Source organism: Delphinapterus leucas, chromosome 1 (genome assembly GCF_059928025.1).
Source record: "Delphinapterus leucas isolate spDelLeu-1000000601 "Yukka" chromosome 1, BTC_Dleu_Yukka2, whole genome shotgun sequence".
Classification (NCBI taxonomy): domain Eukaryota; kingdom Metazoa; phylum Chordata; class Mammalia; order Artiodactyla; family Monodontidae; genus Delphinapterus; species Delphinapterus leucas.
This window is the reverse complement of record NC_143129.1, coordinates 72,100,308-72,116,607: the sequence shown is the minus strand read 5'-3', so window position 1 is coordinate 72,116,607 and position 16,300 is coordinate 72,100,308. Positions and strand designations below refer to the sequence as shown.

The 16,300-nt window shown below is 41.7% G+C and overlaps 1 protein-coding gene across 1 annotated transcript; it reads right to left on the bottom strand.

The window, feature by feature from the left end:
- Positions 1-4,821: 4,821 nt before the first annotated feature.
- CCDC190 (coiled-coil domain containing 190) lies at positions 4,822-12,124 on the bottom strand. The gene is given in 5 exon segments (XM_022563290.2): positions 4,822-6,179; positions 6,181-6,751; positions 7,032-7,155; positions 11,939-12,040; positions 12,043-12,124. Coding segments are annotated over 5 exon segments (903 nt in total). The 3' UTR covers positions 4,822-6,155.
- Between the last annotated feature and the right edge of the window lie 4,176 nt (positions 12,125-16,300).

Sequence of the window (16,300 nt, the reverse complement as noted above, 5' to 3'; positions counted from 1 at the left end):
TTTTTTTTTCTAAAGATTCCATAGATATGTGTTAGCATACTGTATTTGTTTCTCTCTTTCTGACTTACTTCACGCTGTATGACAGGCTCTAGGTCCATCCACCTCACTACAAATAACTCAATTTGTTTCTTTTTATGGCAGAGTAATATTCCTTTGTATATATGCAACACATCTTTATCCATTCATCTGCTGATGGGCACTTAGGTTGCTTCCATGTCCTGGCTATTGTAAGTAGTGCTGCAATGAACATTGTGGTACATGTCTCTTTTTGAATTATGGTTTTCTCAGGGTATATGCCCGGTAGTGGGATTGCTGGGTCATATGGCAGTTCTATTTTTAGTATTTTAAGGACCTCCATACTGTTCTCCATAATGACTGTATCAATTTACATTCCCACCAGCAGTGCAAGAGGGTTCCCTTTTCTCCACACCCTCTCCAGCATTTACTGTTTCTAGATTTTTTGATGATGGCCATTCTGACTGGTGTGAGGTGATATCTCACTGTAGTTTTGATTTGCATTTCTCTAATGATTAGTGATGTTGAGCATTCTTTCATGTGTTTGTTGTCAGTCTGTATATCTTCTTTGAAGAAATGTCTGTTTAGGCCTTCTGCCCATTTTTGTTTTTTTGGTTTTTTACATCTTTATTGGAGTATAATTGCAATACAATGGTGTGTTAGTTTCTGCTTTATAACAAAGTGAATCAGTTATACATATACATATGTTCCCATATCTCTTCCTTCTTGCATCTCCCTCCCTCCCACCCTCCCTATCCCACCCCTCCAGGCGGTCACAAAGCACCGAGCTGATCTCCCTGTGCTATGCGGCTGCTTCCCACCAGCTATTTTATGTTTGGTAGTGTATATATGTCCGTGCCACTCTCTTGCTTTGTCACAGCTTACCCTTCCTGCTCCCCATATCCTCAAGTCCATTCTCTAGTAGGTCTGTGTCTTTATTCCTGTCTTACCCCTAGGTTCTTCATGACATTTTTTTCTTTCTTAAATTCCATATATATGTGTTAGCATACAGTATTTATCTTTCTCTTTCTGACTTACTTCACCTGTATGACAGACTCTAGGTCTATCCACCTCATTACAAATAGCTCAATTTCCTTTCTTTTTATGGCTGAGTAATATTCCATTGTATATATGTGCCACATCTTCTTTATCCGTTCATCCAATGATGGACACTTAGGTTGTTTCCATCTCTGGGCTATTGTAAATAGAGCTGCAATGAACATTTTGGTACATGACTCTTTTTGAATTATGGTTTTCTCAGGGTATATGCCCAGTAGTGGGATTGCTGGGTCATATGGTAGTGCTATTTGTAGTTTTTTAAGGAACCTCCATACTGTTCTCCATAGTGGCTGTACCAATTCACATTCCCACCAGCAGTGCAAGAGGGTTCCCTTTTCTCCACACCCTCTCCAACATTTATTGTTTCTAGATTTTTTGATGATGGCCATTCTGACTGGTGTGAGATGATATCTCATTGTAGTTTTGATTTGCACATCTCTAATGATTAATGATGTTGAGCAGCTGTTCATGTGCTTCTTGGCCATCTGTATATCTTCTTTGGAGAAATGTCTATTTAGGTCTTCTGCCCATTTTTGGATTGGGTTGTTTGTTTTTTTGATATTGAGTTGCATGAGCTGCTTGTATATTTTGGAGGTTAATCCTTTTTCAGTTGCTTCATATGCAAATATTTTCTCCTAGTCTGAGGGCTGTCTTTTCGTCTTGTTTATGGTTTCCTTTGCTGTGCAAAAGCTTTGAAGTTTCATTCGGTCCCATTTGTTTATTTTTGTTTTTATTTCCATTTCTCTAGGAGGTGGGTCCAAAAGGATCTTCCTGTGATTTACACCATAGAGTGTTCTGCCTATGTAACAGAACTGTATGCAGAAAACTATAAGACACTGATGAAAGAAATTAAACATGGGGCTTCCCTGGTGGCGCAGGGGTTGAGAGTCTGCCTGCCGATGCAGGGGACACGGGTTCGTGCCCCGGTCCGGGAAGATCCCACATGCCGCGGAGCGGCTGGGCCCTTGAGCCATGGCTGCTGAGCCTGCACTCCACAATGGGAGAGGCCACAACAGTGAGAGGCCTGCATACCGCAAAAAAAAAAAAAAATAATAATTAAAGATAATACAAACAGATGGAGAGATATGCCATGTTCTTAGATTAGAAGAATTAGAATTAGAATCCATGTGAAAATGACTGTACTACCCAAAGCAATGTACAGGTTTATTGCAATCCCTATCAAACTACCACTGGCATTTTTCACAGAACTAGAACAAAAAATTTCACAATTTGTATGGAAGCACAAGAGACCCCAAATAGCCAAAGCAATCTTGAGAAAGAAAAATGGAGCTGGAGGAATCAGGCTCCCTGACTTCAGACTACACTACAAGGCTACAGTAATCAAGACAGTATGGTACTGGCACAAAAGCAGAAAGATAGATCAATGGAACAGGATAGAAAGCCCAGAGATAAACCCACGCACATATGGTCACCTTATCTTTGATAAAGGAGGCAAAAATATACAGTGGAGAAAAGACAGCCTCTTCAATAAGTGGTGCTGGGAAAAGTGGACAGCTACATGTAAAAGAATGAAATTAGAACATTGTTTTTTTAGACATAATGCTGTTGTACACTTAATAGACTACAATATAGTAAATGTAACTTTTATATGCACTGGGAAACCGAAAAATTCATGTGACTCACTTTATTTTGTTCTTTTATTTTAAACTCTTTTTTTTTTGAATTTTTTGGCCACGCCATGCGGCAGGTGGGATCTTCATTCCCAGACCAGGGATCGAACTCACACTTCCTGCATTGGAAGCACATAGCCTTAATCACTGGACTGCCAGGGAAGTCCTGACTCACTTTATTTTGATATTTGATTTATTGTGGTGGTCTGGAACCACACTGAAATATCTCCGAGGTGTGACTGTAGTTAATGTTTCTTAGCACAGTGCCTCTCCACATAGATTAGATTGAGAAATCTCAGCTTGGTGAGGTATAAACCTGGGGTGGGTTTCATTTTTCTCCCAGTAACTGCTACTAACTTTGTTTAATACTATCTCAATCTGATCCAATAACTTCCAGTCATTTCCATTTTAAAAGTTTTATTTCTGGTTGATATTTTTTCAGCCACATTCAGGTATTTTTATTTATGACCCTTGTCTGGTATAAAGTCCATCTTCCCCACCCCAGTGAGCTCCTGTTCTATTGCAGCTTGCCTCAGCCTCCTCTGTCTTGCTTGTTCTGCCCTCAGTGCCCCAGGGATGCAGAAGGAGTGAGGGAAGGCAGTGGCTCAGGCAACAGTTCACACCTCTTGGTCTTCCCTCTTTTGGGCAGCGGTTCCTTGCTATGCTGGCTGTCGTTGGTGATATGCTGCTGTTGACTTCTGTTTGAACTGGATCTAGGCTTCAACTGCCCTAGTGCTTTTGGTGTGGAGGCAAAATTCTCCCCCCAAGTACGATGCCCTGGGCTTTGCCTTCAGGGCTGTTTCACCCTCAGAAGGGTTGGTCCCTCCAGTGTTACTGGTAGCAACTTACCCAATCTTACCCCACACTGAGGACCGTGGGAACCTTCAGGGTCCCCCTCAGTTGTCTTCAGAATTTTGGGGCTCTGGGTGAGAGGCTATCACCACCTCAGAGTTCCCAGAAGCCTCTGCCTCCAGGTGAAAAGTGAATTCCCTCCCCATTGGATAGGTTCAGGTAACGAGGTGAAAACCTGATTTTCCTCATGTAGGAGTAAATGGAGAAGACGTTGTCTCTCCTCAATACATCTTTGAATAAATGAATGAATGTAAAAAAAAAAGTCACGTTCCCTCAAAATCAAAGTATGAAGTTTTCCTTTTTACCATTTCTTTCTAATTTTTATTGTTAAAGATTTTTATTTATAGGGTTGACAAGTATTTCATAGCTGAAAAGGAGGGCATAAGCCATTGGACATTGTGTTGTCCCCCCTTCTCATTGAGAGAAAAGGATAGTACAGGAAAGCAGAATTCTGGCCTTTGTTTCTCATTCACATTCTGGTATAGAGAGAGTCATTTTACTTATTGTGAGCCTCATTTTTTTTTCCTATAAAATGAGAGAAATATCTCACTGATTTTCCTACCTTACAGGGTTTTGCAAAGTTTAATACAATGGTCTATAGGTCAGGGTCTTTTATATTTTATCTCTCTCTCTCTCTCTTTTCTTTTTTTTTATGTCTTTATTGGAGGATAATTGCTTTACAATGTTGTGTTAGTTTCTGCTGTATAACAAAGTGAATCAGCTATATGTATACATATATCCCCGTATCCCCTCCCTCTTGCATCTCCCTCCAACCCTCCTTATCCCACCCCTCTAGGTGGTCACACAGCACCAAGCCGATCACCCTGTGCTATGCAGCTGTTTCCCACTAGCTATCTATTTTACATTTGGTAGTGTATATATGTCAGTGCTACTGTCTCTAGGTCAGGGTCTTTTACCCCCCTCACCTGGGTTGTGACAACCAAACATATCTCTGGACATTATCAAATGTCTTTTGGGGAGCACATCTATCCCCAGATGAGACCTCTGGTATGAATGAATGACTTTAAGCTGATTGGGTGAGAGCTATCCTGGAGCTCAGTGTGGCTTGTGAAGATTAAGGATTTAAACTGTTCTATAGAATTTAATGGGTTAGGACAAGCAAGGACCCAAGCAACAGCTTTCCCTCTGGTTGTGTTGAGTTGTATCAATAAAAGTATTGTATCCATCATATTGAAGAAGGAAGTGTATTAGACTAAATGATAAGAATAAAATCTATGACGTTAGAAGATTTGTAAATGCACAATTTTGTTGCAATTCATGAAATGTCATTTGAAATAGAATGTATAAAATTTTGGAGTTAGAGATACAGGCAGATCTGGGTCCATCAGATATCTGAAGATACAAGCAGGATAACAAGAAGGAGCATGCAGAATGCTTATTTCTCAAGTTCATGAGACTGAGGTGTACTTGGAACAGGGGCGATTAATCAAGTGGAGGAGGGGACTAGGATGAGGCCAGGTCCTTGCTGCCTTGGCAACGACCCTGTTCTGAAGTTATGGCCAGCACAGAGAAAAGACCCATTTAGAAGTGGGGTGAATCATTTTGAGAACTCACCCTTGAGGAGTGATTGTAGTGGAGATATACAAGGAGAAAGAACACACAATAAAGGACTGGGAAGTTTGCAAAGGAGTTTCTCCACCCTGGGTGTTCCTGTTCCTGCCAGCACAGTCGTGGATGGTGTAAATAAATTAGGTATTCATCAGTCTGTTTTGTTGCCCCTGACCTGCTTTCCCCCACTGCTTTGCTTCTTGGAAGAAAATGTTAGAGGGGACACATTTCTTATAAACTGTTCATTATTCATTTTTTAGCATCCAAGAAGTTTGATAAGAGCAGGTTGAAAGTGGGAATGAGGGAGAGTGGGAGAGAGACGCAAGAGGGAGGAGATATGGGGATACATGTATATGTATAGCTGATTCACTTTGTTATAAAGCAGAAACTAACACACCATTGTAAAGCAATTATACTCCAATAAAGATGTTAGAAAAAAAGAAAGTGGGAATGAGAAAACCAAAATGGACCTATCTGGAAATAAAAGAAGAAAGGAAAGGGCTTCAAAAAAGAGCGCAGAGCTGTGGTGGGAGAGGAGTTTTTATTTATAGACCATATTATGTACATATTTTCAATTGAGTTTCTATTCTTACCTTTATATGTGAAACTAAAACAAACAGAAGAGCCACGCCATTTTGCCAGCAGGTGGCACCATAAGAATCTCCTATAAGAAAAGGGTGGCAAATGTAAACAGGATCCTTAATATTTTACCTTTCAGGAAAACTCTAGACATCAATGTAGATTCATAATTTTGATGATATTAGCAACGTGTGTACGTTGCTTAAAATGGTTTCGGAAGATTCATCTCTCCCTTCATTTTTCATGCTAACATTGCTCATTCAGTGAAAGATTGTATTCCCATAAAAGGACAAAAAACTAGGTTTTAAGAAAAAAGTATATATATATATATACACACACACACACATATATGTATTGCATATATATATTTGTATTGCTTACTACAGTTGTTTGACAAATACTTTTATTTAGTGATTATAGCATATGTTATTGTAAGGATATGTTAGATGGTTAGAGAGGAAGTAACTTAGATGGTCACCCTGTTTTTACACCCCTTTTCTGCTCTGTACTGTGAGGATTCCTTGTGCCCAGAGATCTCCCCAATGCTAAGCAATCTCTCAGACTCAGGGGGGACCTGGTGCCGGAGGTAGTGAGTGTTTCTGGCCTTTGCAAACAACTCTGAATAGGTTGATGTTTTGGGCTCGCCTTTGAAGTTCCCTCCACATTCCACGGGATTCAGGGGAATTTGTTTCCCAGGGGTGTGGTCTGGCCTTTTGTTGGCATCATTTGATCTGGTCTCATCGCCGTGTGCCATTCTGCTACCACCAGCTGGGCTGGAACTGGGGCCTTGGTCTAGGGTGTGAGTGGAGACGTCTTGATCTTGACATAGAAGAGAGATGCCCTTGTTGGAGTCTTTGCCCTTCAGTGGGTTTATAGAATATTTCTCTTGGGCTTGCGGCTTCTCTTCTATAAAGTGGGAAGTTCTGTTATTTTGAGATAGCGACTGCCTTTTGCTTTTCATGGGGTCCTTGGGACCAGTGTGATGGAAAGGAGGCATCTGGGACTTGGTTTTGTATATTCCTTGGATCGTATTTGTCGTCAGTGCTCTGGGAAAGGAGGTAAAAAGAAGAAAGATCTCTGAAAACAGATGAAGAGGCTCATATTTAGCATTTTCAAGTTATTAGACCATGGCCCCTTTCCGTGTGGTATTAGGTGAGGTAATAAAGTGGCAGGGAAGAGCGTGAAGGGTGAGAATGGGTGGTAACAACGTGGAGAAGTGGCTCTTTCCTTAAGAAGAAAAAGGCAGCACTTTCTCAGGGAGAGGACAATGTAAAGAGGTCATTTGGGAAGAAGCCATATCCATGAGTTTAGTAAGCATTTTCTTACCTAAATTTATTAGCCTGTAGATCCCTGTGCTTCTGTCCTCCCTGTGATGAGAACATAAGAACATCTTCTGGTCTCTTCTGACTTCCCTTCTCAAAGTAAGAGGAGAACATTTCCTTGATGATATCTGTTTTGAGTTAATTAATAGGTGTTATGGGTTGAATTGTATCCTCCCCAAATGTCATATGTAGACGTCCTAATCCCCAGTACTTCAGAATGTGACCTTATTTGGAGGCAGGCCCTTTACAGAGATAATCAAGTTAAGATGAGGTCATTAGGGTGAGCCCCAGCCCAATATGACTGGTGTCCTTATAATAAAGAGAAATTTGGACACAGAGACTCAGATAGGGGGAAGGTGATGGGAAAAGGCACAGGAAGAAGATGGCCATTGACAAGCCAAAGAGGGTGGCCTGGAACAGATCCTTCTTTCCCAGCCTTCAGAAGGAACCGACTCTTGATTTTGGACTTCAAGCCTCCAGAAATGTGAGAAGACACTTCTGTTGCTTAAGCCACCCAGTTTGTGGTGCTTTGTTCGGGTAGCCCTAAAAAACGAATACAGTAACAGAAGAAGGAAAAGAATGATCGAAGCTAGTTCTCTGGGCAGAGAAAGAGTATATGAATACCATTAGATCACATTACAAAATAGGCTGATCTGGCATGATGAATGGAAACAGAAAAACCTAAAGCAGTTCCCCAATGTTTACCTCAAATATGTGAAAGGGGATTTAGAAACACCAAGGTCAGAGGTTTAAACGGACTTGGCCCATGGAGGTTTTGTCTGAATGTTTTATTTGGCAAGCATGGTGTTTTCAAAAGAAAATGACTGGGTGTGAGTGATACACAGAGCTGGTGCCCTATTGTTTCATTCACCTCAATTATGTGACCTCCTACCCACCTGAGCCAAGAGTTGCAATTGCCGACCATGAGTAAGTGAGTTTGTTGCTCTTTGAGTTAATGTTTCAGCATCTTGTAGTCATAGCTGCTGTAGAAGACCCGGTTTGTTTTTAAGACATCTCATGAGTTGGTCACTTAGAGTTCAAAGTCTTGCACTAGTTTGCTGTAATGGGAGTGAGTTCCCTAAATCTACATGGGTTAGTAGGCACCAGGCAGAGGACTTATGACCAGATAAAGGGCCTAGAATTTACATTAAACTCCTAATATTCTTTCATCAAATAACTTCTTGGTGAGGTAGTCAAGGCAAGAGATAGTCCTTTTGGGGTCGCTCTTCTTCTGTTGTCTTCTTGAGTGTGTGTGTGTGTGTGTGTGTGTGTGTGTGTCCATCTAGTTATCCAATTTAACAAGGATGTTTGAGTGCCTACTTTGTGCCAGGCAGTATATTCTTGACTCTGGTTTTCTTTACGTTGAACATATAATTAATCATAAAGCTCTGACAATTCCCCATTTAAATATCTCGAAATGCTGGTCCACTTAAGATGCAATTTGGTGGGAAGCAGCCGCATAGCATAGGGAGATCAGCTCCATGCTTTGTGTCCACCTAGAGGGGTGGGATAGAGAGGGTGGGAGGGAGGGAGACGCAAGAGGGAGGAGATATGGGGATATATGTATATGTACAGTTGATTCACTTTGTTATATAAACAGAAACTAACACACCATTGTAAAGCAATTATACTCCAATAAAGATGTTGAAAAAAAGATGTAATTTCACTTTCTAAATATCTTAAGATACTCATTTTTTTTCACCTGGCCAATGGCCTAGTTTAGGCCTTTAAACCCTGGCCTACACTCTGGAATTCTCCTATCTGGTCTACCTTAAACATTACAGCTGAGTAATCCTTCTCACACGCGGACATGTAATCTCCATACTCCCAAACCCTGTAGGGTGAGATTTAAACTCTTGCAAGACCTATGAAGCTATTCATGATTGGAGACACTGCCTACACTGCTTTGTCTGTAAACATTTCACCTACACCTTCTCGTCACCCCTTACACCCCTGCAGGTTGAGCAACCTGTAGCAAATCATTCTCATGCATGCGCCTTTGTACATACTGTTCCTACTGCCAGGAGTGGCCTTGCCACGTGTCCTTGTGACAAGCTGCCCACCCCCCTACCCCACCCATCTTCATTCTCTTCCTCTTCTAAGATTCTGCTCATACACTGCCTCTTTTGGGACATCTCACCTGAGCCTCTTTGATAGACATAGGAAACTTTCCATGCTCTTGTTCTACCTTGAAAACAACTCTAATTTAGCAATTAGTATTTTCTGTGATAATTTTTTGCAAGCATGGCTAACTTCCAATTTAAATGTGAGCATCTCGAGGGCACAGACCATGTTTTTTCATATTTGCATTCCTGTGTCTATCTGAGATATTGTAATGGGGTTTTGTAAAGTCTGGCCCACAAAACACCTGTCCCAGAATAATCTGCCTTAGTGTCAGCTCATTTACAAATGTGGATTTTGAGCCTAACTCCTAACCTACTGATCCAAATCTCTACAGATGAAGACTGGGAATATGCATTTTAAACAATCCACCTGGTGACACAGTGGTTAAGAATCCGCCTGCCAATGCAGGGGACACGGGTTCGAGCCCTGGTCCGGGAAGATCCCACATGCCGCTGAGCAACTAAGCCCGTGCGCCACAACTACCGAGCCTGTGCTCTAGAACCTGCGAGCCACAACTACTGAAGCCTGTGCACCTAGAGCCTGTGCTCCGCAACGAAGAGTAGCCCCCGCTTGCCACAACTAGAGAAAGCCCACTCGCAGCAACGAAGACCCAATGCAGCCAAAAGTAAAATAAATAAAATAAATAAATTTATAAAAAATAAAAAATCCACCAACTGGCATGTATCCTGTAGTTGAATCTCAATAACAATTTCATTAAGTGAATCATGGGCATATATTACCTAGTACAGTGCCTGATAAATACTGACACTTAACTCATATTGTTTCCTTCCTTCGTCCCTAGTTTTACTGTCAAGAAGTCTGAGGCTCAGAGAGGATGTGACTTTCTAAAGGAAATAGAGACAGAGGCCCCTGAATTAAAATTTGCTGCCTCCTTGTCCAGACTCTTTTTATACCACCTGTCCCTGACGCAAACTCTCTAGTCATCAAGGACAGCCACCTCCCTCGGACCTGGTCTTCTGAACACCCCATAGAGAGTAGATTTCTGGTCTTCAGCATCCTTTTTGAGAACTGAAGTGGGATTCAACCAAATGGCTTCTAAGATTCTTTTCCATTCTGTGACCTCTCATTCTAGTTTGGTTGAACCATTTATTACAGACAAGGAAGTTCAGTTATTTGCTCAGTTTCTCCTCTTTAAAACCCAAAGCTGGAGGCTAGAAATAATTCTTAGGCCAGATGCTTGGATATTACTATAGGGTCTTGTGTCCACCTATTAGCTGTGGAGACCTAAATGATTTTACATTCAATTGTGATACTTGGCTTTCCCCTTGAACATGCTACATCATTTTCAGGGCTCCTGCACCTGCCTTAAGTAAGAAGGGACCATAGTTTTGAAGAGCTGAGATAGATCCATTCTATGCTGAATATTAACATATGATTATTTTGTTATGGGAAAAATAGAACTAGTTTCTACAAACTGTATAACTATGGCAACTTTCAACAAAACAGAAGAGTTTTAATCCTGTAACAATCTTTTACAGGATTGATTGACTGATAAGAGCAAACACTTATATAGCACTTATTTTGCATTTAGGTACTGTTTCAAGTGCTCACTGCATCCTCAAATGACTTTATGAGGTAGGAAACATCATTTACATTTTACTTTGGAGAAAACTGAGGCAGAGTCAGGTCCAGTAAGCTGCCCAAGGCCTCACAGCTGGTAAGTGATAGAGTCAGGATTTCAACCCTGGCAATCCGGGTCCAGAGTCTGTATTCTTAGCCACCATGGTTTAATGGACGAAGATGGAATCACTGAGCAGGCAGTTTTATTTCCTTCTCTTTTTACTGAATGGTGTAGGCAGCGTTGGAAGGTCTGAGATTCTGGATAGCATTGTGTAGCCCTTCCTTCTGTGATAATCAGTAGCTACTAACTAGAAACGAGTGTATGAAGTTAGTAGCATTATTCTTGTTATAACTACTTAACTATATAGTCCATGTTCATTGGATACTCTTCTAAGTGATGTGTACATTTGGAAAGGATTATTCTTTGGCAACAGAAGGTTTTATGGGAGGGAATTATTACAAAGGATATGAGCTCACGGCTTCTGAGTAAAGAGGCCTCCTTGGGTAAATGACAGAAATATTTGCCCTTTGGCTTAAGAAGACAAAGAAATCACAGTACCAATACACAACAATCGCTTGTGCAAAATTTTCTAATCTAAGCAAAATCTGTAAGCTCTTGTGTGGATATACTTTGGAGTACAAGGAGGGTAGTTGACAAATTCACTTTCTGCAGAAGAAAGGAAGGGCCTGACTCTCATATTGGTGAGGGTTGAAAACAGCCAAGGGCTCCTTGCTCAGCCCTATCAGAGGCCAGCCATCGTTACACAATTCTCTCCGGTCGCCAATCCCAGGGAAATTTTTTTGGTTTACTTCCTTTTCATAAGATGACTTGCACATTAATAGTTACTCAATAAATGCTTGTTGACCAGGCATAGAAAAGAAGTGAAACCAAATCAACCCAGATATAAGAAAGTAGAACACTAAGGCTTTAAGCCAGAGAGAGCTCATTTGAAAGACTGGGAGCCTGAGGAGTGTTAGCTCAAGAAGGTTTGCATGTGGGCTGCTCCAGGGAGCTGTGTAATTGAGGGAGAGAGGGACATGGTTGGGTGGGCAGCCTAAAATCCAAGTTGAGATCAGAAGTTCTCACTTTCTTGGTGTCCAGATCTCTGAAAGGGCCCTCGTCATGAGGTAGGGGATGTTACTCTTGCCTTAGCCAGCTGATGGCTTGCTGCCCTGCTCAGCCTCTCCCCATCCTGGAAGGCTTACCTTGCTGCAACCTCTGCAGTTCTTTTTGGAGCCGTCTCTGCTCCCTGCTCAACAACTTCACATGGTATAGGCAGATATCCTCTAGTCTCTGCAGTCTTTGGCTTCAGCCTGCTTGGCGTTCTCCCTCTCCAAATCAAAGTGCTTCTGTAGTGGTCCCCTGACCATGTGCCTCTCCACCCTCTTCATGGTCTAGAGACACTAGAACAAGATTCTCCCAGGCACCATGACAGACCTGATAAAGCAAAACGGGGAACCTGACCCCTGGCTTTTAACTGGAAGATCAATGTTTGAATCCTGTGTTTTTCTGAATCCACAGCTGCCTACTCAGACGAAGTCACACTATTAGAAAACTTTGCCCTGCTGACTAAAATATTATTCACAACCTAAAAGTTAAGAATTATGTTTTATTTGGCAGGAATTTTTAGGACTTCAAGCCCGGGAGGCATCATCTCAAGTAACCCTGAGAAAACTGCTCTGAGGAGGTGAGGGGGGAGCTAGGATTTGTAGAAGTTTGCAACAAAGGCCAGGTAGTAGGAACAAAAGATTACTGCTAATAAAAGAAACCTAGATATCCCAAGTTAAGGAACTTAGCGTTTTTCTATGTATGGGAAGATACAAGAGTCTGGGCTCACTGAAATCTTTCCTTTGATATACACCCCAGCTTATCTGGGGCCAGTATCCTCAGGGCTCACCAGCTCACCCTCGGCTGTGTCTGCAATCGCTGATGTCTGTGACATCTATGGCAGGCAATATTCCATTTATCAGCCCTATAGTAACATGATTTTCCAGAGTGACACAGAAGTATTGAGGACAGAGTCATTTCCTCTGAGCCTCAGTCTCCTTGCCAATAAAGTAGACGATAGGTTCCCTACAAAATCCTCAATCAGGTTGCTATAAAGATCAGTGAAAACTACATGAATAACTTTTGGGGCAAAAATAATAAAAACACTTTACATATATAAGGCATTATTCTCCCTGTGAGATAAGTCTCTTCTACTGTTCTTTAAGTTCTTTAAAGTTTCCCCGAAAACCTGCTCATGGGCCTGGAGAGGATTTGGGGACTTAGGACAGAGCCATTCTGGAGCCCTTTCAGTTCATTAATTCATGAACGCGAGGGTCCATGCAGCCTGCAATCCTACCATGTGGCAGGTGCTATGCTGAGGGCTGAGGGTAGTGGTGAATGAGACACAGCTCCTGCTCTCAAGGAACTTTCAGATTTACGATGCTGGAGTCTAATGGTGCATGCCAAATCTGAACAATCAATATTTCAAAGAGTGGGAAGAGTGGGATCTGTTGGTCACAAAATAGTACAGGTATCCAGAACAAGTAGTCTGGGCAGCTCTGGTGAAACCACTTGGATTGGAAAGTGGTTCCTCTTCCCACGCTCGCCCACCTTCCTCCTCTGAGCTCTGTTGCACTAACAGGCAGGGACACATCTTTCCTCCTCTTTGTGTCCCTCACAATATGCGGAGCTAAGAGCGCAATATGTGCCTGGGATATAAATGGATTGCTATGAATAAAGCTTTGGTGATAATAACACAGGAAAAAGCTTAGCATTAAAAGGGAGGATAAGGTCAGGACACAGGAAAGAAATTTTAAGACAGCTTTTAGTCTAAAGCGTAGACTAAACTTTTATTAAAGAACGTGGTGAGTAGCACTTACCTACAAATCCAGGGTTTGCTGAGAATGTTGCCTGCTTCTTTTGCTATGCCAGGTTGAGCCTGGATTAATGTGCTTGTTTTTCTCCAGTAGATTTTAGGAGCTCGGTGTTGGGGAGGTGGGAGATAGAGAGGCTTTTTGGGAGGGTTGAGGGGGAGAATGTTGAATACACTTGAAAGCTCTCTTCCATGCCACCTCCCCCGTCAGGAATGCTAACTCCCTGGGTGTGGGCACCAATCCCAGAGCTTGAAATAGCTCTGTGAGTTAAGGGACGCTGCCAGCCTCCAGCCCTCCCCTCAAGGGGCCCACAGTGCCCCTTCTCAGCTGTGTCCACGGGAGCCAAGAATGAAAGCAAGGAGTGTCTTACTGTGTTCTCAGTCTCTCTCTATCCCTCTCTTTCCCCACCCACTTCTCCTCTTTTCCCTCTTTTGTCCTCACTCTCCTCACAATGCCCAGTCCTACTTCTTGGAAACCAGATCAGGTTCCAAAAGAAGGTACCCTGTTTTCTGTTGTCAGATTGTACACATTTTGTGCAGGAGAGTAATTTGTTTATTTTGTATTATTGCCCACTGTACTGACTTTCCCCAGGCTTCTATCCATGTCTTGTGTACTTCAGTGCTTAGTTAAGATTTTCAAAGTTGTCACAATAGAAACAGGCAAAGTGAAATTTAAATCGACTTTTGTGATCATATATTGGACTCTGCGGTAGAAGGCCAGTTGAACTACTGGTTATGGAACAAGACATTAAGTGGGATTTTTATTGTTGCCTGAGGGCTTCCTCTGAAAACAAGAGGCATTAATGTGCCACAGTCTAAAAAGAACTGCCAATACTGTGGCCTATTATTTCCCCCAGAGCTTACTGAGAGGCAGCTAAACAGACCCTATTACTCATAATCATCACCTAGCAAATAAGCTGTTATAAGGAGATTACTGAGGAGAGGGAGAGGGAAATCCATTATTCTCTCAGTGGGAGGTAATATCTTTCCCATCCTTTCTCATGAGGTAATTCTCTCACCTCCAGAATTTAAATGATAGGAATGGGGTTCCAGGAAAATCATCATAGAGAATGGGGTGCGTACACAAGGAAAGACTTACACCTCACTCCCCAGCTGGAGACTTGATGAACTACAGAACCACAGATCAGCCCCCACTCCGACCCTTTGTTGCCACCAGAGCTGATCATAGTGAGGGATTTCTTAGAAAATCTTGGTTACTCCATGTTATCTTGAGAGACAGCTGAGGAGGGCAGGCTTGCAGAAATAACTCAAGGTTGAAGGGCAAGAACGAGCCTTAGTGTGTGAGCCTGGGAAAGGAATGGTGGCCAAACCCATCCTAGCTCCCATTAGCCCTTCAGGTGAGCCAAAGAGGAACTTAGCAGTTTCCTGGCTCCATGTGAAGGAGCACAGAGGTTATATAAGGGGGCAGAAACCATGGCATTGCCCTTGGAAGACTCTAGGTCAAATACGGTAATACTTCACTCTGAGCAGGCATAGAACCACAGGCAGGGCCAGAGCGAGTAGTGATAGAAGGGATCTGATTGAAGGTGAACTTTCTCATGAAAACAACACATCTTAAGAGCAGAGCACAGCAGGAGCATATGGAACATGACTGATCATGGAAAGACCAGTAATGCCACAGCACCACAAAAGTATTAGTTATATAAGAACTATATAGTTCCCCTTCTCCAAGTCCCTGGGAGTCCACTGAGGAAAGGGTTTAAACTTTATTTAAGATTGGAACGTCAACATGGTCTGGACTTCCTTACAACAAAAGTGGCCAGAAATGTGTAGAATCTGTCCATGAAATCATTAAGGGACAAGAAAAAACATTGAAAAGATAGTGATCTGACGAAATATAAAGCTCTAATTCCGTTATCATGTCCCTGCTGTCATCACTAGGGAAAAAGTTTAAACTGCTCATTAAAATGATTATGATTAAAATGAATTTTACAGAATGGATGTAATTTATTCATATACTTTTCTCTCTCTCTCTTTTATATGGAAGTACTGTCCTTTTGTAGTCAAACACATCTGAGATCAAAAAATTATTCCATCATTTAGTAGGATGTATGACTTTATGCATTAATTCTGTCATATCCCCTAGTCTCCTCATCTATGAAAAGGCTTAATAGTATCTTCATCATAGTGATTTTGATAGAATTTGGTGAAAGAATGAATATAAAGTGTTTGGTACATAGTAGATATTCAATAGACATTAGTCCCACTTTCTAGCACAGATGGAGTAACAGGGAGTAGATTTACCCTTCCATATGAAACAATTAAAAAATCAGACAAAATTTATGAAATAATGTGGTTTATTTTTAACATTGGTCATGAGGCAGATAGGATGGTGTTCCCTGCGAGAGCAGAAACAAACCAGGGGAGCTCTATTATTCTCCCAGCTTACTGGCTGGAAAGAGTTTCCAGGCCGTATCATAGGGAAGGGACAGCCAAGCAATGATTCGCTGAGAAGACAGAGGTAAAAGTCCAGAAAGGCCAAGGCAGCTAGGAATGACAACAATAGTACAAATTGTACAAAGTCCAGATGGGAAGAAATGGAAGTATACTGTTATAAGGTTCTTATACTATATGTGCAACAGTATATAATCACTTGAAGGTAGACTGTAATAAGTCATAGCTGTATACTCTAAACTCTAAAGAAACCTCTAAAATAATATATCAAAGAATTATAACTAATTAGTCA